Source organism: Artibeus jamaicensis, unplaced genomic scaffold (assembly GCF_021234435.1).
Source record: "Artibeus jamaicensis isolate MK-2021 breed Jamaican fruit bat unplaced genomic scaffold, CSHL_Jam_final contig_786, whole genome shotgun sequence".
Lineage (NCBI taxonomy): Eukaryota > Metazoa > Chordata > Mammalia > Chiroptera > Phyllostomidae > Artibeus > Artibeus jamaicensis.
The window spans coordinates 3,742,933-3,765,182 of NW_026521971.1; the positions used below are offsets into that span (position 1 = coordinate 3,742,933).

The 22,250-nt window shown below is 38.3% G+C and overlaps 1 protein-coding gene across 5 annotated transcripts in view; it reads left to right on the forward strand.

Moving 5' to 3' along the window:
- SEC24A (SEC24 homolog A, COPII coat complex component) overlaps positions 1–22,250 on the forward strand; it is a 65,993-nt gene that overhangs the window by 5,445 nt on the left and 38,298 nt on the right. For 2 of the 5 annotated variants that reach the window (XM_037150867.2, XM_053672767.1), the window contains 7 exons: positions 10,302–10,781; positions 15,037–15,207; positions 15,868–15,945; positions 16,704–16,864; positions 17,158–17,330; positions 18,158–18,260; positions 21,899–22,025. In XM_037150867.2, coding sequence (XP_037006762.2) covers positions 10,302–10,781; positions 15,037–15,207; positions 15,868–15,945; positions 16,704–16,864; positions 17,158–17,330; positions 18,158–18,260; positions 21,899–22,025 — 1,293 coding nt within the window. Of the gene's footprint in view, positions 1–712; positions 1,136–10,301; positions 10,782–15,036; positions 15,208–15,867; positions 15,946–16,703; positions 16,865–17,157; positions 17,331–18,157; positions 18,261–21,898; positions 22,026–22,250 lie in introns of those variants that run through there. The other 3 variants (XM_053672768.1, XM_053672765.1, XM_053672766.1) reach the window with 3 other exon arrangements.

The following is a 22,250-nucleotide window of genomic DNA, read 5'->3' on the forward strand; positions in this document are numbered from 1 at the left end:
GTACTCATGCAGTGGCATCCATTTGTTGTATTTATAGTTTTAGTCGGTCAACTGTTTAAGAGATCAGAGTGTGATCTCTTTAAGAGATCAGAGATTTTGATGTGTGACGTGATATGTTCTAAGTTGAGATTTTTTTCCTAATTGGGTTTATTAAGTGATTCATGAACCAAAAGCATACCCTCTAGCAACTGACTAGAAAGGTGCTCTCCCTAAATTGAAATTTTGTCTTCCCTTGGACTGTGAGCAGGGATAGAGTGGATTTGCCTCACCTTTGTGTTTCAGGAGATATTTAGTAAAATTTGTCTTTTCAATCAGGGAAAAATAGAATGTTCTTAACAATTTGGGGGAAAAAATGAGCAATTAGTCTAAATATAGGATCCGTCTTTTATTTTTATTTTAAATTTATTTTTAGAGAGGGGGAGAGAGGGAGAAAAAGAGGGAGAGAAGCATCAGTGTGTGGTTGCCTCTCAAGCACCCCCTATTGGGGACCTGGTCTGCAACCCAGACATATGCCCTGACTAGGAATCGAGCCAGCAACCCTTTGGTTCACAGGCCGGTGCACAATCCATTGAGCCACACCAGCCAGGGCTAGGATCTGTCTTTAATTAAGTGAAAGACTAAGAAAAAAAACATTAGTTTGGATGAAATTATTTGATTTACTGGTAATGAAGAAATTGGTGAGTGCTGTAATTGTTTAAGAACACAAATATGTGTTTTTTAGGGGATGACAGTAGCAAACACTTATTGGGTACTAACTATAGGAGAAACCCCATTATAAACATTTCCCTAAATCTCGTTGTCACATTGTATTAGTTTCCTATTGCTGCTATAACAAATTACCACAAACTTAGTGACTTAAACCACATTTATCATCCTATAGTTATGAGGCCAGGAGTCTGAAATGGGTCATCAGGGTTGTTTTCCCTGTTGGAGACTCTAGCAGAGAACATGGTTTTTGTATTTTCCACCTCCTGGAGGCTGTATCTGTTCCTTGGCTCCTGGACCCCTACCATCTTCAAAGCCAGCAATCCCCTGTGAAGTTTTTCTCACCTGGCACCAGTCTGACCCTGAGTCTCCCGCCTTCCTCTTCTGTGTTTGCAGTCACATTGGGCTCACCCTGACTTCCCTGCTCAAGGTCAGTTGATTAGCAACCTTAATTCCATCTGCAACCTTAATTCCTTTTCTGCCATGTAAACTAACAGATACAAGTTCCAGGAGTTAGGACATGGGCATGCATATTTAGGGGCATCATTTTTCTACCTACCATACACATTGACACGGTAGTATAGGTTCTATTACTATTCTCATTCTGCAGATGATGCTGAGGTCTATAAAGGTTAAATATCTTGCTCAAGGACAAACAGTTACTAAATTTCAAGGCCAGAATTAGATCTCAGTTATTCCAGTCTGTGCTCTTAATCCCACCCTTATAATGCCTCTTCCTATAAACATTTCATAGACCGGTGATTTTCAACCTTTTTCATCTCATGGCACACATAAAATAATTACTAAAAATCTGCAGCACACCAAAAAATGTGATTTTCCAGTCTGACAAAAAGTGGGTGTAATTTTGATTCATTCACACCTTATAGCTATTTTGTGTTGGCTGTTATTTTTTTATTTGACAGTCCAAGGGGAAAGAGGTCAGTGCCCCTGACTAGTCAGATTGCATGTTTTAAAAATTCTTGTAGTGCACCTATGACAAATCTCTGATATAGAGTGACCTTGTATTATCAGGAAGTTTATTGTATAGGATTTATGACTTTTCTTTTTAGATTTTATGCATTTATTTGTTTATTTTTAGAGAGAGGGGAAGGGAGGGGGAAAGAGAGGGAGAGAAACATCATGTGTGTGAGAGAGAAACATTCACCAGCTGCCTCTCGCATGCCTCCAACCTGGGACCTGGCTTGCAACCCGGGCATGTACCCTGATTGGGAATCGAACCCATGACCTTTCAGTTCGCAGGCTGGCATTCAATACACTGAGCCGCACCAGCCCGGGCTGTGACATTTTTGAAGATAGTGTTCTATAGTTAAGTCCCAGAAATGGAATATGCACCACACTATGGCACTGACTATATAGAAAATGACTGAGTTTGGTGAACTACGTTGACTTGTGTGATTTGGGACAAGTTGCTTAGCTGCTGTAAGCCTCTGGTTTCTCAGGGTACCAGAATCTTTAGATGCTGTATTTCATTTATTAGTGTTTGATAAATCATGCATATATAAGCAGGGTATTCTTGGAAAACCTAAGTAGTTAATTTCCCAGAACATATATATCCCTCTGATTTGATGTTTTGCAGATCAGTGAGAGATACAATTTATTTATGATTTCTCTCTTTTCCCTACTCATTGTGTTCCAAGGATTCAAGATGACTGTATAAATGGGTTATATCAACATCAAGGGGGTAAAATTTAGGGAAAGTGAAACCTTTTAAACCTGGGTATGGTAAAATAGTCACATTGTTTAGCTGCTTTCTGATTATATTGAAGAGTAGGATCAGTCTAAAGGTACCCAGAATGCTCCCTTGTTTCTAATGTATAGTTTTAGGCACTGGTTGGGTGGCTCAGTTGGTTGGAGCATTATCGTGCAACAAAAGGTTGTGGGTTCAATTCCAAGTGTGGGCACATACCTAGGTTGCAGGTTCAATCCCTGGTTGGGGTACGTCCAGGAGGCAGCTGATTGATGGCTCTCTCTCACATTGATATTTCTCTTTCCCCTTTCCTCTCTTCTCTCTCTCTAAAAATCAATAAACATATCCTTGCATGAGGATTTAAAAATAGTTATTACACATAATAATAATAATAAAATAAAGTACAGATTTAGCATTTTCATTGGTAGTGCCGTTGAATAGTAGTCTCTTTCTCTCTGGCCAATCTTTTATTCTGCTTATCTTAAAATGATTCTAGGCGTCGGATCACTATTTAAATACTTTAAACGCTTTTCCATTGGATTATTATGTCACTTTTCACATTTTATAAATATATTGCTTTCTTCAGAGTCTTTAGACAGGGATCAGTGAAAAACCCTCATTAAGCCCTGGCCGGTGGTTCAGTTGGTGGGAGCATGGTCCCTTACACACCAAAGGTCACGGGTTCAGTTCTGGTCAGGGCACGTGCCTGGGTTCTGGATTCCGGGTTTGGGGTTTCCAGTCAGGGTGCACGTGGGGAGCAACCCGTCAATATTTCTCTCTCACATCGGTGTCTCTCCTTTTCTTCTCTCTTTAAAAGCAATAAAAACATTTCCTTTGGTGAGGAAAAAGAAGACGTAATTAAAATAGAAAGATTAAGAAATTAACCTGAAATGTCCTTAGTGGAGACAATGCATTTGCCAGGAGCCAGAACTAAATGACTTTAACTGTTCCTTTTGGTGCCAGTGGGATTTTTCCCTGTTATTTGGACAGATGACTGTGATTCTGCCAGTCTTTGATTTTCTGACCTTCTATAATCCCCTAAATATTTTTTTCTATATCAGTACTTCCCTTTCAGACCAAATAATACTCCATTTTATGGATATACCTCATTTTGTTTATTCATTCACCAGTTGATAGGTATTTGGGAGAGTGTTTACCATTATCAATTTTCTTGGATATATATAGCTAAGAGTGGAATTGATGGAGCATGCATATCTATGTTTAACATTTTGAGAAATGGCAAACTTTTCCAAAGTGGCTACAGCTCCTCACTAGCAATGTATTAGTTTCCAGTTTCTCTACATCCTGGTCAACACTTTTGTATTGTCAGCCTTTGGTGATAGCCATCCTAATCGGTGTGAGCTGGTATTTCATTACAGTTTTTCACATTAACCTTTGACATCAGTGTTGTCAGTACTACTAGAACAGCTTTCCAGAGTGTATAATTTTCCCTTGCTTTAAAGTCGTTTGAAATCTGATGAACCTTATATGTCAATAACCTGACAAACCAGGTAGTAACAGACACTTTCATGCATAGAACAGACTGACCGGTGCCTGAAAGGAGGGGGGGGAGTGAGCTGAAAGGTGGCAAGGGGTTAACCAAAGAACACTTATGCACAAGCTGTGGACGGGGACACCAGTGTGGGCTGGGTGAGGAAGAGGGAGGGCAGCTGTAATGGCTTAAACACTATAAATAAATAAATAAATAAATAAATAAATAAATAAATAAATAAGAAATAAAATTGTTTGATATACTACAGTTTGAGTTTGAGTAAGCTGCTGTCTTTGGAAATTTCACCCTAAGCCACTAAGTTCTTAGTAGCTTTTCTCACTTATTAAGTAGGTGTGATGTGTAGTCTCTACGATATAACTACTTAGCATTGCTTTAAACGTTTTATTTTGGAACAATCCCAAACTTATAGACAAGTTGCAAGTACATTACAAAGGCATGTTTTTGAACCATGTATTTGAGAGTAAGTTGCTCACAGGATATTTCTTTATTCCTAGGTACTTCAGTTTGTTTGTATTTCCTATGGGTGAGAGTGTTTTTTAAAAATCACACCACCACTATCAAAACAGAAATCTAACATTAATGCTAATCCTCGAACCCCCATTCATGTTTCACCAGTTGTCCTAATATACCCCTTTTGTAGCTAAAGAATCCAGTCCGAAGTCACACTTAACATTTAATTGTCATGCCTCTTTAGTGTCCTTCAGTCTGGAACAGTTCCCCAGTCCTTCCTTAACTTTTTAAGATTACAAGCCAGTTACTTTGTAGTATGTTCCTCAATTCTGATTGTCTGACGTTCGTCGTGATTAAGCTATGCGGTGTAGCAGGACTAGTACAGAAGAGATGCTCAGTTCTCATCCCGTCCTATCCCGTGGTGCCTGATTTCGTTTTTTTCCATCATCAATGATGTTCACTTTAATCACTTGATTAAGGCGGTATCTGCCAAGCTTCTTCATGGGAAGATTTCTTTTCCCTTTGTCATTAATAAATATGTTATGGGGATGTACCTTCAGACCACGCAAATATCTTATTTCTTGTTAGACTTTGATTCATTTATTTATATTGGTATAGACTCTGTATTCATTGTGGTATAATTCATTATGTATTTTGATGCTCGTGTCTCAGACTGGGCCTCTGGGTGCCCCTTCTAGCTGCCTTCTATGTCCTCTTGTCGTGTCTCATCATGTTTGGGCACTTTCTTGCTTTCTGGCACCATAAGGTGTTGCAGGCTCATCTTGTACTTTCTGAGCTCAGGAATTAGCCATGATCCCTTTTAATGGAACATAGTATTCAGAGACCAAGATTTCTGTACTACATATGATAAGTGCTATCAGCGTGTCTCTGCTCACAGTCTCAGCAGACAGAGTTAGGGAATCTACCTATTTATATGGAAATCCATGAGTTTTTATTGTAACCCCCAATACAGGCCCACCACCACTAGGTTCATTCTGGTTTTCTCTTTCCATGTTTGTAATACTCTTCTCTGAGCGGGAGAGGCCGTGTTCCCGTTATCCTATGTATATTTGTTTGGTCAGCACCCCTGCATGTAACCATTCTCCCATTGCTGGTGCTGCCCCCTTCACCGGACTCCAGCTTCCCCCAGTTTATTGATAGATGCTTATCCCGCCTCATGTCTTCAGGACTGAATTTTTCAGATAAGAGACTATTTTGCTCTTTTAGTTTATTTAAAAGTCTGGCTTACAGAAATATCCGACATTATGGGTCCGTACTGTGAAATCATGTTAAGGGGTCCCATCAGGTGATCGCTGTAGCGATCAGGTTGAAACGAGCTTTTATTCAAGTTGATTCTCACTTTTCCCCAGAGAGTACTCTGTTGTTCAACACGAGAGACTGCGCTATAATATTTACTCTTACTCATTCAACAATCATTTATTCAGCACCAACTCTGTGATAGGCACATTTTAGACACTGAGAGTACAGTAATGAACAAAAAAGTCCCTGCCTTCATGGGGCTTATGTAATAGTGGGGTTGACAGACTATAAATAAATAATGTAGTCAGATAAACACTAGAAAGAAAAATAGGGCAGGGTCAGAGGGGAAGAGGATGAACATGGTGCTATTTCAGATATTTTAAGGCAATGCCTCTTTGAGGAGGTTATTTCTGAGAGGGACTTGAATGGGTAGAGTGTTGGTATCTATGGGAAGAGTATTCTTGGCAGAATAAAAGAGTCCTAAGGTGGGAGCATATTTAAGCTTCTTTTTTTTTCTATTTTAATTTTAATTGTAGTTCAAGTACAGTTTTCTGTCTTTTACTTCCATCCCAGCCCATTCCCATATCTCAGCTTCTTGAAGGAACTATAAGAAGGTGAGTGTGGCTGGAGCTGAATAGAGAGAAAGGGGTGTAGGACATTCTGTGGGTAGCTTGTTAGTGAAGGCTTTTAGCCATTAAATGGAGTGATTGATGTCAGCTGACACTGTCACCTCACCACAGGCATTTGCTGAACTCAAAGAAGGCGGCTTCCATCATACATTCAATTTAAAAGGGACTTTCAGTCTTTGGTGGAAAGTATTTACTAAGCCATTTTATATTGTGTTGCAAACTGTTAAAAGGTAGAATTGTAAAGGCATATATTTGTTTGGAACTGCAAATCTGCTCTTAGTTGGTTTAAGTGTCAGGGTGGCCGATGATGCGGGGGCTGTGAAAGAGTTCACAGAGTAGCAAATGCAGAGAGCACAGTTTTTAATTCACTTTCCACGAGTGGAAAGGAGCATGGTACAGAGAAAGACAACAGCTTTGAGCTTTTATTGGATTATAAAAGGATGTGGGGGTTGCTGTTGTGTTGCTCTGGGCTGTTGGGGGCGATGTAACACAGGGGGTATCAGTTTGTTTTGCATTAGCCATACTTTGCTCCAGTGTTATCTTCTGTCTCTGGCTGTGGGAGGTGGGGAAAGATGGTTAGTCACATTCCGTTCTTGGTTCCCAGTAATTTCCGGGCCTGGGGACTTAAGCTCCAAAGAGTAAAATGGCAGTCTTGTTAACAAGTCATAGGTTTGCTAGGCAAATGGGCCACAGTAACAAATGGCACTGGCATCCTTTAGCACAGCAGCATAGCTGCCGCTCCAGAACTGGAGATTCGTAAAAGAACTCCATGGTCTATACAGATGAAAAAGTATTAACTGATAATAAAATCATATTGGAACTGGAGGAGCCTAATAAGAGAAAAGCCATGTTTGATTAATACCACAAAAATAGTTTGAGGGACTCTGGTTTAAAACATTGGCCACTTTCTTGTCTGAGTTGACGTACTCTATGTTAAACCCAACCTTACAGAAAAATTGAACTTCATACTAAAATTTGTCTAGAGAGTAAGAAACAAATAGAATCAGAAGAATATAGTATACTTACTTCCAGATCAGAAGGAACATATGTATTATTCTGGCACTACCTAATACTATTAAATACTATCCTGGCACTATTAAAATAAAATGAATATTTAAAAAAAGAAAGTAGGAGATGAGACCAGAAAAGAAGCCAAGGACATAGAGGGTCATTTAAACTAAGATAAGGACTTGGATGTTTTTTTTAAGATTGCATTTATTTATTTTTAGAGAGAGGGGAAGGGAGGGAGAAAGAGAGGAAGAGAAACATCAATATGTGGTTGCCTGTCAACTGTCCCCCAGTGGGGACTTGGCCCACAACCCAGGCATGTGCCTGGACTGGGAATTGAACTGGCAACCCTTTGGTTCTCAGGCTGGCACTCAATCCACTGAGCCACACCAGCCAGGGACTTTGGAATTTTTGAATAAGGGAATTAATAAGATCTGTTTTTTTAAAATTAATTGATTGATTTTAGAGAATGAGAGGAAAGGGGAGAGAGAGAGATATCAGTTTGTTATTCTATTTCTTTATGTGTTGCTTGATTCTTTCTTTATTGCTTGGTTCTTTTATGTGCCCTGACCAGGGATTGAACCTACCACCTTGGTGTATCAGGATGATGCTCTAACCAACTGAGCCATGTGGCCAGGTGGATTCATGGGTTTGTTTTTTTATTTTAAGGTTTTATTTATTTATTTTTAGAGCAAGGAGGGAAGGGAGAAAAAGAGGAAGAAAAATATCAGTATGTGATTTCCCCTCGTATGTCCCCTGCTGGGGACCTGGCCTGCAACTCAGGCTCGTGCCCTAGACTGGGAATTGAACCAGTGACCTTTTGCTTTGTAGGACGACACTCAACCCACTGACCCAAGCCTGTGAGGCATGATCTGTGTTTTAAAAGTAAAGTGTAGCCCTGACCCTTTGGATCAGTGGGTTGGATGTCATCCCGGAAATGGAAAGGTCCCCAGTTGGTTTCCAGAGCAGGGAAAGCTCCTGGGTTGTGGGCCAGGTCCTGGGTTGGGGGTGTGTGAGAGGCAACCAGTCGATATTTCTCTTGCACATGAATGTTTCTCTCCCTCTGTTTCTCCCTTCCATCTCCTTTCTCTAAAAATAAATAAATAAAACCTTTAAAAATATATGGTAAGGTGTAGCCCTGGCTGGGTTGCTCACTTGGTTGGAGCATCCTCCCAATGTGCCACACCAAGGTTGCGGGTTCAGTCCAGTTCCCGGCACATACAGGACTCAACCAATGAACACATGAATGGCTGGAGCAACAAACCCATGTGTCTCTCCCTCCCCCATTCCCCCTCTCTAAAATCAATAATAATTTTTAAAAAGATAATGCGTATAGAGAGGTAAGGGAGGACTCAAGGTCTCAGTGGTCATGTGGCTTTCAGACTGTGTAGTCTATAATAAAAATATTTTTTAAATTGTGACCTAGTGAATATATTCATATATATATGTATATGTATATTTATTTATAGATGAAACTATACAATATTTGCTCTTATTACATGTAATGGGTCATGATAATTTTCATTGTTAACTATCTTCTGTCTCATTGCAAAACAAATAGTTTGTAAGTCTTTAATTTCATAACCTATTAATGGATTGCTACCTACTGTTTGACAAATAGTGTTAATCTCCTATGACAAAGCATTCTTGTATAATGAAAATCTTTGTGCAGACATATATATGATGACTTCTTTTTTGAGAAATAATTTTTGAGGAAAATCTTACCTTATAGTTGGACATTTGTGGTACTTTGAATAATTACTAGTTCTTTTCTTTTAACTAGAAATGAAATTAAGTATTCTACTCATACTATTCACAAGCTACAAAATACCAAGAAATTAACAAAATTTAATTTAAATAAGGTATGGCATCTTTATGAAAAAAGCATGAAATATAATTAGAAGATATAAATTTCTAATAAATGAAGAACTATACCATGTTTCTAAATGGGAAATGTTTTCTATCATAAAAATATCAATAATCCACAATTAATATATAAATCAAATGTAGTTTCACTCAACATTTCAGTTTTTTGTGGGAGATTGCTTTAAGTGGTCTAATACATTTGTGTATATCTGAAATTTTTCCTAATAAAAAAGTTTATGAGAAAGGTCTCATAATTATCTCTGTAACTTTCTTTTTTCTGTTAATATTCTTTTTGTACTTATCCCTGTTTTTAGATGTGCATCTTGTTTATCCATTTTATTGACAAAGGGTCTATTTTGTGTGACTCATCTACAATTTCATCTACTATTGATGGATATTTCATTTGTTTCCAGTTTTTCATCATTATAAACAATGCTGCAGCTAACATATTTGGATCTCTTTCTTTTGTCCTGGAAGGATACCTTTTTTTTAAGAGAGAGAGAGAGACCAATGTGTGTAGACTAACTCTCTCCCTCCAACTTGCACTATATATCTACGTATGCTTTTGTGGGCCTCCTGAGTTATCTCTCGCTATGTATACATAGGCTTGTGTATGTTTGTATAAACATTGTATAATTGTGAAAGCATTGGGATAGTCTGGTGACATTTGTACATTGGTTACACAGACTGAGACACATCGATTTATGGTTCCACTTATTTATTCACTCATTGGTTGATTCTTGTATGTGCCCTGACCTAAGATCAAACCGAAAACCTTGTCACATGAGGACAGCAGTCCAACCAACTGACCTACCCAGCCAGAGCTCTAATTGTGTGGGTTTTTTTCTAAACATATCTATAGTATGTTATTTTTCCATTACCATTTGGTCCCCTTGTGCCCCTCTACCCCCTCATTGTGGTTTTGATTTGCATTTCTCTAATGACTAATATTAAGTGTTTTCTGCATGTGTTTACTGGCCATATAATTGTATATCTCTTTGGAAATGTATTTGAATATCTATTTAAATACTTTGTTCATTTTAAAAATTAGGTTATTTGTCTTTTTTTGTTGAGTTGTAAGAGTCCATATGTTTTATTGTATTTTTAAAGTATGCTTTATTTGTTTGCAAAAATGAGGGTTTTTTTCTCTTCTAATTGGAAGGTCCCATCCACAATGAACTGATGTCTTCACAAGGATATAATTCCCAGCTTCCAGGGTCCTACTCTCATCTAATACCAGCAAAGACTTTGAATCCCATCTCTGTACAGTCTAAATATGGTGGTTCTCAGACTGTTTCTCCATTAAGTAATTATCAGGGACCTGGGCAGACTCTTCATCGACCACCTGTGGCTTCTAATCCGGTAACACCTTCACTCCATAGTGGGCCCGTTCCCCGAATGCCACAACATGCATCTCAGAATCCAGCTGCTACCCCAGTGCCTTCTGGTAGCTTTCATCCTGGAGCCAATGTATCACCGCCTTTGAATTGGCAGTATAACTACCCATCCACAGGATTACAGACAAACCATGGCCCTCTTGTATCATCCGGACCAGCTATGTCTGGGAATACAAATTTGACAACAGGTCATCACTATGTTTCTTCTGGAGATCCTTCACTTCAAAACAACTTCATAAAATCAGGTAAGAGTTTTCAAAAATATAGAAGTGGGAAACTTTCTTATTCAGATGTTTGAATTAATACTTCAAGCCTTAAAACCATATGGAAGACTATTGATTTTTTTTAAACCATTGTTAACATTTAAATAAATTACTTCTCTAGCCTTTAAGTTAACTTAAAATTATGAGTTGTTCCTGCTTCTCTCCTTATCCTCTGTTTCTTTGAGGCACTTAGGATATTTCAGGGATTGTTGGTGTGTGTGTGGAACCACCTCCTCAACGCCTGGTCATCGCTTTTCACAACTGGGTTCTGTTTATGTTCCAGGGAAGCTCAGTCCCTGTGGCCTCTCTTTGGTCTGGATCTGAGGCTTGGGTTATCTTTTCGTTATGGCATAGACAGTTTTGGCCCTAGGAACTGTAGGATCCTGGATGTCAAAACAGATAAATACTTTTGGAGTGAGGACAGAGACTTGTATGTGTTTTCTTCTAAGAGTTTTATATCAGCTTGGCCAAAAAAATCCACTAGTTTTTTCTGTAAAATAAAAGACACATTTTTTCATTTTCACCAATAACTTTATTAATTTGGTTATTCTGAGTATGTCAGCTATCTCCCATTATTGACTTCTACTCAGTAGAGGCCAGGGGTGCTGCTGAACATCTTCTAGTGCGTATGACAGCCCCACAGCAAAGAATTATTTGGTCAGGCCCTGGCTGGTGTAGCTCAGTGGATTGAGTGTGAGCTGCAAACCAAAGGGTCGTAGGTTCGATTCCCAGTTAGGGTGCATGCCTGGGTTGTGGGCCAGGTCCCCAGTGGGGGCCACGTGAGAGGCACCCACACATTGATGTTTCTCTCTTTCTCTTTCTACCTTCCCTCTCCTCTCTAAAAATAAATAAAATCTTAAAAAAAAAAAAGAATTATTCGGTCAGAATTATTTTGTCACAAGTACCAAGAAACTTCGCAAACCATTTTTGACAAGTTTGATGAGTCACAGCACCTTCTCTAAAAAAAAAAAAATGTGTTTCTGTTGCATTTTTACCTTTCGTAAAATAATAAAGCATAACATACTAAAATATTGTACATCTTCTTCCATATTCACTATTAAAATGTCTGCACACAAATTCACCAATTTTGATAAGTTTTTTTTATGCGTGCTGATATGACAGCTGTCACAATACAGTCTAACAGAATAATTTTGAATGAAGTTGAAGACAACTAAGCACTACTCGAACCATTGTACAGAAAAAAAACTAAAGGAACTTTCAGGTCAGCCCATTAGTTTTAGCTCCTACATTAAGGTCTTTGATCAATTTTTAAAGACATTTTATTTATTTATTTATTTATTTATTTATTTATTTATTTTTAGGGAAGGGAGGGAGAGACACATCAATTGGTTGCCTCTCCCACATGCCCCAAGAAGGCCCAGGCCCACAGCTCAGGCATGTGCCCTGACCTGGAATCGAACCGGCAACTGTTTGCTTTGTGGGACATTGCACAACCAACTGAGACATGCTAGTCAGGGCTCTTTGATCATTTTGGAGTTAATTTTTGTGTATGTTGTTAGGTGGGTGTTCATCTTGTGCATGTGAAGATATAGTTGTTCCAGGACTATGTGATAGGCCATTCTTTCTCCCATAGAATTGTCTTGGCACCCTTGTTGAAAATCAGTTGATCCTAAATGTAAGGGTTTATTTCTGGACTCTGAATTCTATTTTACTGATCTATATGTCTATCTTCATACCAGTACTAAACATCTTTATTATTGAGGTTTGGTAGTGAGCTTTGAATTTGGGAAGTATGACTCTACCAACTTGCCTTTTCTTTTTCAAGATTGATTTGGCCGTTCTGGGTGCCTTGCTTTTCTCCATAAAAACTTTAGAATCAACTTGTCCATTTTTGTAAAAAAAAAAAAAAAAAAAAAAAAGACAACTGGGGTTTTGACAAGGAAATATGTTGAAACTGTATCACTTTAGGAAGAAATCTATATTCTTAGATTGACTTGGATCTTTTTATTTTTAACCTCAGTATTTGGTCATATCTCTTTCAAAAGTGGGTTTATTTAACTATTAAAATTTGTCTTATACACTTACCAACATTAGTAGTGTTATTTTGAAAAGCATTTAAAATCCTGTATTGGGATTTGCAGGTTGATTCTGCTCAGCAGACATCCTTAAGGAGATGAACTAGTGAGAACATCCAAGTTAAATAGTAATGTCAGTAGTTACCTTTTTATACTCATGTGTATTTCTGCATCTATATACTATATACCCTTCATCAGGCTTGTAGTTTGTTAACTGCTGAACTACTTATTTTTCTTAGCTCTTAGCTTCTTGACTAGCCATTGGCCCTGGTAAATGCATTTTGGCCTTGTAAAGATTAAGGCTAATTCTAGAAATTTAGTTTCTTTGTAGAAATCTTTTGACCCACAATTGTTAGCACCAGTTTCTTCTGGTTACTTTTATTCTCATTTATTTGACACCATGAGTGAGCATAATCACTTAAAATAGTGAATATTTACTTCATTATTAATAAAGGTAACATTTACTGAATATTTATTATTTTCCAGCACTTTAGCAACCTTTTATATGTGTTATGTTACTTAATTTTCACAACAGTCTCCTTTACAAGCAAGAAATCTGAGGCTTGAATAATTTACGCAAAGCCACAAGAAAATAATTCGAGAATAGGTACTCTCTAAAAACTATTTAAGAGTAGGTATAGCTTCTTGTTTAAATGCACATGATCTGAAATATTTTTGGCTGTAACAGAAACTTGCAGGGAGAGCACCCTGACTGCAGCACAGGTGTGGTGAAAGAGACACAAGTGTCGAACTTATTTATGAAGGTTTCTATGTAAAAGAAGAAGACAGATATGTAAACTAATAAAATGAACCTAAAATAAATGTATGACTAACCTTTTTCATTATGAGACCTCTAAAAAAAGTCCTCATTTTTTAAACAATCATTGATAGTAGGTGCCTGATTGATTTCAAAACTGTGTATCGAAGTTACACTAAATTTCTAGTTCACATATTAAAAATTTTCCCCCATCCTTACTTTAGCTGTAGGGATCTCAGAAGGCAGGTTCTAAAACTGTAGTTATTAGTGTTATAAATAAGATTTATGCAACTTGGAAAAAAATGTCTATTCTATTAAATGTAGCATATATTTGGATTCAAAATTACTTTTTTCAAAGCTTGAGAAATCTCTGTAAGTGCACTTGCACGCTGTTAAACATTAGTTTGTTTCATTTTTACAGCCAGATGTATCATACATTCTTGTTCATGCTGAGTTGGTAATGTACCTTGCCCTTTTGTTCCTTTGACTTGTCTGTGTTGCCAAAGATCTGTGTGGGTGCTTCTCCAATAAGGGAGTTACGTGGTAATAATCTTTGTCTTCACTTTTGTCAACAGGGCACTGATTAGTCTTGTTAGGAGCTCTAAGGTTTAGTAATTCGATAATTTTTTGATTCAGCCCTGGAGAATTGGACACTATTGAGGAAGCATATTGAATTTTTTTGTATTTGCTTATCTTTATTCCTTTAGTTTTGCAAAATACAGAATTAACTATAGAATATATTATAAGTAAAATGTATTATCTGTTTCATTTACAAATTCCGAGGATAAAAAAAGTCTTGGGATGAAAATTAAATCACATACTAATCTATAGTGTTTAATCTACTTTGTAGACTTTGTTTCTCCTCTTTAGCAAATGAAAATTTGGAAGCAATATATATATTTTTAATGCTTCTTATTTTTAAGATTTTATATTTATTTTATCTTTTTAAAAGAATATTTATTTTTAGAGAGGAAGGGAAGGAGAAAGGGAATCATCAATGTGTGGTTGCTTCTTGTGCGCCCCCTACTGGGGACCTGGCCCGCAACCCAGGCATGTGCCCTAGACTTGGAATCAAATGGGCAACCCTTTGGTTTGCAGGCCAGCACTCAGTCCACTGAGCCACACCAGCCAGGGCAGCCATAGTTTTTTTATCCACACATCTACTGATGGACACTATACCTGCCCTATAAATTATTTGATGCTGAGTTCATACTTACACTGCTTTAATAATTGAGAGGTAAGAAGCATTGTAGGGAAGAGTTTGAAATGTGTAAAATATGCATATAAATTAAATCATAAACCTAAGAAGTTAACATATTTCTGGTAATTTGTTGGCAGTTATAATTAAAATGTAAATTTTGAAGTTACTCAGATTTGGTAAAAGGCTGTTTTGGCCTTTGTCTGAAATCCTTAAGTAACGTGTGAAAAACCAATGTTTCCATAGGTTCGGCACCCCCCATGGTGAATTCACCTCTGCCTACCACTTTTCAACCAGGAGCTCCTCTTCCGCCCCCTCCAATGGGAGGACCACCTCTGGTGAGGGCGCTCACTACTCAGAAATCATCACAGGGGGCCGGGCCCCAGCCCTTATTCAGTTCAGCTGTCAGCCAAGAAGGTAAGTGTGGCAAAACCAAGGCAAATCCTAACATTTGACTTAGGTTAGGGGGATGAATGGTATCTGAAATCTGTGCATCCGTATCATATTTTTCCAGAAAATTTAGTTGTTTTGTTTGGTTAGGGTTGGCCTTCAGAAAAAATTTTTAAAGATTTTATTTATTTATCTTTAGAAAGGGGGAAAGGAAGGAGAAAGAGGGAGCTAAACATCAATGTGTGAGAAACACATCACTCAGTCGCCTCTTGTACGTCCCCAACTGGGGGCTTGGCCTGCAACCCAAGGATATGCTTTTACTGGAAATCAAACCAGCAACCCTTTGGTTTGCAGTCCAGAAGTCCATCTACTGAGCCACACTAGCCAGGGCTCTTCAGAGTTTTTTAACGCTGCTCTCAGAAATGCTGAAATCTTTCAGATAGTCTATAAATTTATAAACTCCACAAAGGACCACCCCTTTTAGAAGTTTATAAACTTATTTGATACTTTTGTTATCGTATATTTAACAACTGTCAGTGTTTGAAATTTTTATTTCAACATTTGATGTTTTTCTTGGGCTGTGGTTGAAACCTTATTTGTCATTCAGAAAGTTATCTGAAATTAGCTACAATCTTGCAGATATTGTAACAATGTTCTAATGTAAATATTGGTAAACTTACTTCTTAGGTATTACATCAAGTACCAATAATGGATCTATGGTGGTTCACAATAGTTATGATGAAATTGAAGGCGGTGGCTTCTTGGGTGAGATGCTATGAAAGTTTTTTTCCCCCTAATTATGTGTTCGTTCCTAGAAACAGGAAATCTTCATAATCATGATCCTCAGCAATACCTACTCTTAGCTTTTTTTTAATCTCCATGCATATAGATTTTTTTGTTAGTTTTTCCCATTAAAATTGGGATTGTGGGCTTTATTATTATATTATGACTATAGGGTATTTTTAATCAATTAGAGCTATTAAAATTTATGTAAGCAGTTGAACATTGAGTATGTTTTTTTTTTAAAGATATTATTTATTTATTTTTTAGTGAGTGGGGAAGGCAGGGAGGAAGAGAGGGAGAGAAACATCCATGTGTGGTTGCCTCCCCCGTGCCCTCTACCAGGGACCTGGCCTGCAACCCAGGCTTGTGCCCTGACTGGGACTCAAACCAGCAACCCTTTGGTTCTCAGGCTAGCGCTCGATATACTGAGCTACACTAACCAGGGAAATATGTTTTCATTAAAGTTTTTTTAAATTAGAATTTTCTTCTGAATTCAAAGTTTAATACATATAAAAATTTAACTATGAAACATTTTTGTTTATAGCTGTAATCTACATTAAATAGAATTTAATCATTGCTATTACTTTGTTACTAATGTTTATTTGTCTTATTCTACAAAATTAGTAAGTGAAAGTACTGTATTATCCAAAGGACTTTGGAGTTATAATTCCATGGCTCTCTGTGTTGATTGCAACTATTCTGGAGTATAAAATAGAACTTAAAAGTTACTTTGTTTCTAGCAACACCACAGCTTACTAATAAGAACACCACTGTGAGCCGAAGTGTCGGATATTCCTATCCCTCCTTACCACCCGGCTATCAGAACGCCACAGCACCTAGTGCAGCCGGAATGCCGCCCTCTTCCCTGAGTTACCCAAGTGGGCCACAGGCCTTCACTCAGGTAAAGTCTTGCTTTTGTTTTATTACTTATTTTTCATCATTTGGTTTAAACTGTACATACATGAAAAAGTTTTAGGAAGTGTATAATGAACATTTTTAACCAATTAGAATAAGAACAATGGATATTTCATAAGACTTTGGTTCTGTTACATATCTCTAGAACCAAAAAGTTGACCAGAGAGTCTAGATTATGGTTTTATTTAGAGAGAAATTAAGTAACTAAGTCTTTATGCACTTCTCTTTTCAGCGGAAGACTTTATAAAGGCTGCTTATTTTGAAATTATATATCTTTAGACTCCCTTAGGTGCTAATCATTTAACTGCAAGCATGAGTGGGTTAAGTCTACATCCAGAGGGGCTAAGAGTTGTGAATCTTCTTCAAGAAAGAAACATGCTTCCACCAACACCTCTGCAGCCTCCGGTTCCAAATCTGCATGAAGACATCCAGAGGCTCAACTGTAACCCAGAGTAAGGCTTCAGTGTGTTCTTGTTAAATAGGACTTTTTACTCATTCTAAAAACTTTCCAGATTTCTTGAGCTTCGTATATTATGAACAAGTTGTACAAATACAGTAACTTATTAAGTGGTTCTGCATGCAGAAAACAACTCTGTTAGTTGCTTGCTTAATGGGTCTTTGAAATGTCCTAAGTTCAGAAATAGGTTTGTAACCCTGCAGTGACTGCGGCCCTTACCAGCTCCAGTGGGAGTGACATTCACTGTCATTACGGTGGCTGTGTTGTTTCTTCAGCACGAAGTACGGAGATTGGATTCTATATAACCCTTTATTTGCTCTCATTTTAAATTGTTTTCGTAATACATGTAATTATAATACTCCTTTTCCTCCCCAAAGTTGACCATGTAGCTTTAAATGTATGTAGTGAAGATGTTCTGATAAATTGAATAAATAGTAACAAATTGTAATAGTCTTTTAGAACTTTTATCAAAGCTGAACTTTTCATCAATAAACTTAACTTGCATGTACATATTTAGATTATCACCTTGTTATTTCAAGCTAATCTAGATTTATATAAAGAAATCGGTCATTTGGTAGTCTGGACTCTCTTAAACGCACAGCAGAGACTTTCCTTAATTATATAATAGAGATTGGGACATCTACCCTTTCTTTCTAAATAGGACTTAAATATTCAACTGGGATAAAATTTGAGAGGGCCCATTGAAATATTTTATCTGTAATCTGATCCAGCGTCAGAATGTGTACCTTTTAAATCTTTTTGTTGTTGTTGTTCAAAGATGGTCATGGCCACAACTGACAGGGCATCTCTGTGTCAATGTAGGTCATTCCGCTGCACGCTGACTAACATCCCGCAGACTCAGGCCTTGCTGAGTAAAGCCAAGCTGCCTCTGGGACTGCTGCTGCATCCTTTCAAAGACTCTGTGGTAAGTTTCACCACTGCAAGTACATGTCTTAGAGAAAATCGTCCCGGTGGTGAAGAGTTTTCTGTAGCAGCGTAAGAAGCACGTGGAGAATTTGTTTGAATTCTTTAGGACTCAAACTATCTTTAGGAATTTGACTGTTGACAGATGCTTTTGTTTGTAATTCAATCATGGTATATATAACCAAACTCTTTTTTTTTTTAATTTAATTATTTTTCAAGTACAGTTTTCTATTTCTCCCATCCCAGCCCACCCCGCCCCGTGTCCCCCAACTCCCTCCCATTTCCACCCCCCTTAGTTATTTTTTTAAATTTTTTTTATTGATTATGCTGTTACAGTTGTTCTATTGCCCCCTTCATTCCCCTCCACCCTACCCCCCATCCCCACCATCACCCCCCCTTTAGTTTATGACCATGTGTCTCAAGTCCTTTAGATTCTATATTTCCCATGCTATTCTTGCCCCCCCTTCTATTTTCTATCTACTGTCTATGCTACTTATTTTCTGTACCTTCTCCCCCCCTTCTCCTCCTCCCACTCCCCTGTTGCTAACCCTCCTTGAGATCTTCATTTCTATGTTTCCACTCCTGATCTAGCTGTCCTTTTAGTTTGCTTTTGTTTTAGGTGTGGTTGTTAATAACTGTGAGTTTGTTGTCCTTTCACTGTTCATGTTTCTTTAACTTCTTTTCCTTAGATAAGTCCCTTTAACATTTCATATAATAAGGGCTTGGTGATGATGTACTCCTTGAATTTGATCTTATCTGAGAAGCACCTTATCTGTCCTTCCATTTTAAATGAAAGTTTTGCTGGATAGAGCAATCTTGGTTGTAGGTCTTTAGATTTCATGACTTGGAATACCTCTTTCCAGCCCCTTCTTGCCTGTAAGGTCTCTTTTGAGAAATCCGCTGACAGTCTGATGGGGACTCCTTTGTAGGTGACTGTCCCCTTATCTCTTGCTGCTTCTAGGATTCTCTCCTTCATTTGAATCTTGGCTAATGTAATGATGATGTGCCTTGGTGTGTTCCTTCTTGGGTCCAACTTCTTTGGTACTCTCTGAGCTTCCTGGATTTCCTGGAAGTCTATTTCCTTTGCCAGATTGGGGAAATTCTCCTTTATTATTTGTTCAAATAAGTTTTCCACTGGTGGCTGTGCCTTTCCCCCTTCTGGTACCCCTATAATTCGGATGTTGGAGCGTTTAAAGATGTCCTGGAGGTTCCTAAGACTCTCCTCATTTCTTTGAATTCTTGCTTCTTGACTCTTTTCTGTTTGGCCATTATTTGCTTTCTTCTGGTCCACTCCATTGATTTGAGTCCCAGTTTCCTTTTCATTGCTATTGGTGTCCTGTGCAATTCCATTCATTTCAATTAGTTTTGCCTTCATATATTTGTCTAATTCGTGGCTATAATCAACCAGTTCTGTGAGGATCCTGATCACCAGTGTTTTGAACTGTGCATCTGAAAGTTTTGCTATTTCTTCATCACTTAGATTTAAAGGCTCTGGGGCTTTGAGATCTTCTTGCGCCATTTTTGGTCTGTTAGCGCCCTTTAAGTGTGAGGAGCAGCGCCTTGGACTCCCAGGTTGCTGGGTTGTGAGGCTGTATATGGGGGCGTGGTCAGAGCAGGGAAATGGTGGTCCCCTCTGCTGTTTCTTGCAGCTGGGTGAGGAGCAGCACCTTAGGTGGTTCACCTGGGCCGGGCCACTCAGAGTCACTGGGTTATGACGCTGTATGTGGGGGCGTGGTCAGAGCAGGGAAATGGCGGCGCCCTCTCTGCTGCTTGCTGTGGGGACCTGCTGGGTTCCGGTCCAATTGCCCACTCCCTCGTCCGCGCACAAATGCATGACCACAGTCAACCCACAGCCCTGCTCCCTTGCTGTTTCCCCCGTGGTCGCGCGCTCGGTTGCTCGCTAGGTTGCTCACTAGGTCCAACCCTGCACCTGGATTCCGCGCACCTGAGTCTGTCCGACCGAGTTTTCCTGTGCAACCCCGCTCCTCCAGCTGCTGGTTTCGCCCCATACCGGTCAGGCTGAAGAATTTGTTGTTAACAGACTTCCGAAAAGTTCAATTTTCTGTATTCTGGCTGTGTTTTCTGTTGCTAATATTTAGTTGTCTCTAAACTTGGTTGTGTGAGAAGGCACGGTACATCCACCTATGCCTCCATCTTGGCAGAAGTCCCCCCAAACTCTTGAAGTATGGTAAAATAAGCATATTGTTGAAGAATCCAAGAGGTACTGAATAGAATAAAGATACTAAAAGAAAATAAATAAATGAACCATATCATTGAAAAAAGTTATAAAATTATTTACCCATTAATATACTTTACCCATTCTCCCATTCTTGGAGTAAAATTTGTTCGTTTAAGAAGTTGTTAATTAAAGGGCTCTTTTTCAAATCCTCATCCGAAGCATTTTTTCATTGCTGAGAGAGAGAAACTAATTGGTGGCTTCCTGGCTTGTGCCCCAACTGGGGATTGAACCTGCAACCTAGGTATGTTCCCTGACTGGGGATTGAACCGGCAGTGTTTCGGTTTACAGGACAGTGCTCCAACCAGGCCACATAGGCCAGGGCAAGTCCTTTCACTTTTGACCTAAAGCTCTGGCACTTTGACATATGGGCACATATTCTTGAGAGGATCAGTGCATAAGTAAATTAATTTTCCCCAAACAAATCTCCTTTTGATGATAAGATTGTATTGCCTTTACGGAGTTTTTTATATGAAGACTTGACAACTTTTAATATGTAGGATAAACATTAAATAGGAACATAATTGCAAAATTTAAATTGAATATTTAAATATGACTCTTCTTTCATGAGAACTTAGCCTCTTAATGTAACATGAAGAAACTTCCAAATAATTTCATTAGTTCTTTGTTTTAGAATGTTTATCAGTTCTTTGCCACCCATCTCAAAAATACATTGTAAGTTTACTGCCCTGGCTGGCATGGATCAGTGGATTGAGCACTGGCCCATGAACTGAGAGGTGACTGGTTTGATTCCCAGTCAGGGCACATGCCTGGGTTGGGGGCCAGGTCCCCAATTTGTGGGCATGTGAGAGGCAACCGATCAACATAGCTCTCGCACATTGATGTTTCTCTCCCTCTCTTTCTCATTCCCTCTCACTCTCTGTAAAAGTAAGTAAATAAAATCTTTTAAAAAAATTTACTGTGCTGGTTTTGCAATGTAAATGTTTAATAAGAAAGTAAATACTTATTAAAAGGTAGATTTTAAACCCTGGCCACGTGGCTCAGTTGGTTAGAGTGTTGTTCTGATGCTCAGGTTCAATCCCTGGTCAGCACACAAAGAGGCAGCCGATGAAAGCATCAACAAGTGGAACAACAAATGGATGTTTCTCCCCTTCCCTCTCTCTCTTCGTCTCTTCCTCTAAAGTCCGTTTTAAAATATATATTAAAAATAAGTAAAAGGTAAACTTTGTAAGAGACTAGTCCTGAAGGAAAGCAATGGGGTTTCAAATCAGTACGTTTCTGCTATGTAATTTTTGTGTGTGGTAATTTGGACATATCTTCTTACCTTAGGTTTTTTTCTCACAAAATTGTGATATCCCAACCATAATTTGGGACGTACGATTAATGCCTCACCTTTAACTATGATGATCGCTGCTGCTAAACAATGAACTCTGTTTCACCAGCAGCCGCCGGTGGTCACCTCCAGCACAATTGTGAGATGCCGTCAGTGCAGGACGTACATCAACCCTTTTGTCAGCTTTCTCGATCAAAGAAGATGGAAGTGTAACATATGTTACCAAGTCAACGATGGTATGTTTTATTTTCAGCATGTAGAAGTTTCTACTTGTATTGTAGGGAAATCAGATAATACAGATGTGAAGTGAAAACAAAAACCAAAAAAATAATTACCTATAATTATTCCACTTAGAGTTTTAGCTTCTGTTAACTTTTTTCTATGCACTTATACTTACATATAAATACATACTTTTTAAGCAAAACAGTGGTAATATTACTTTGATACCACTTTTTAAATTT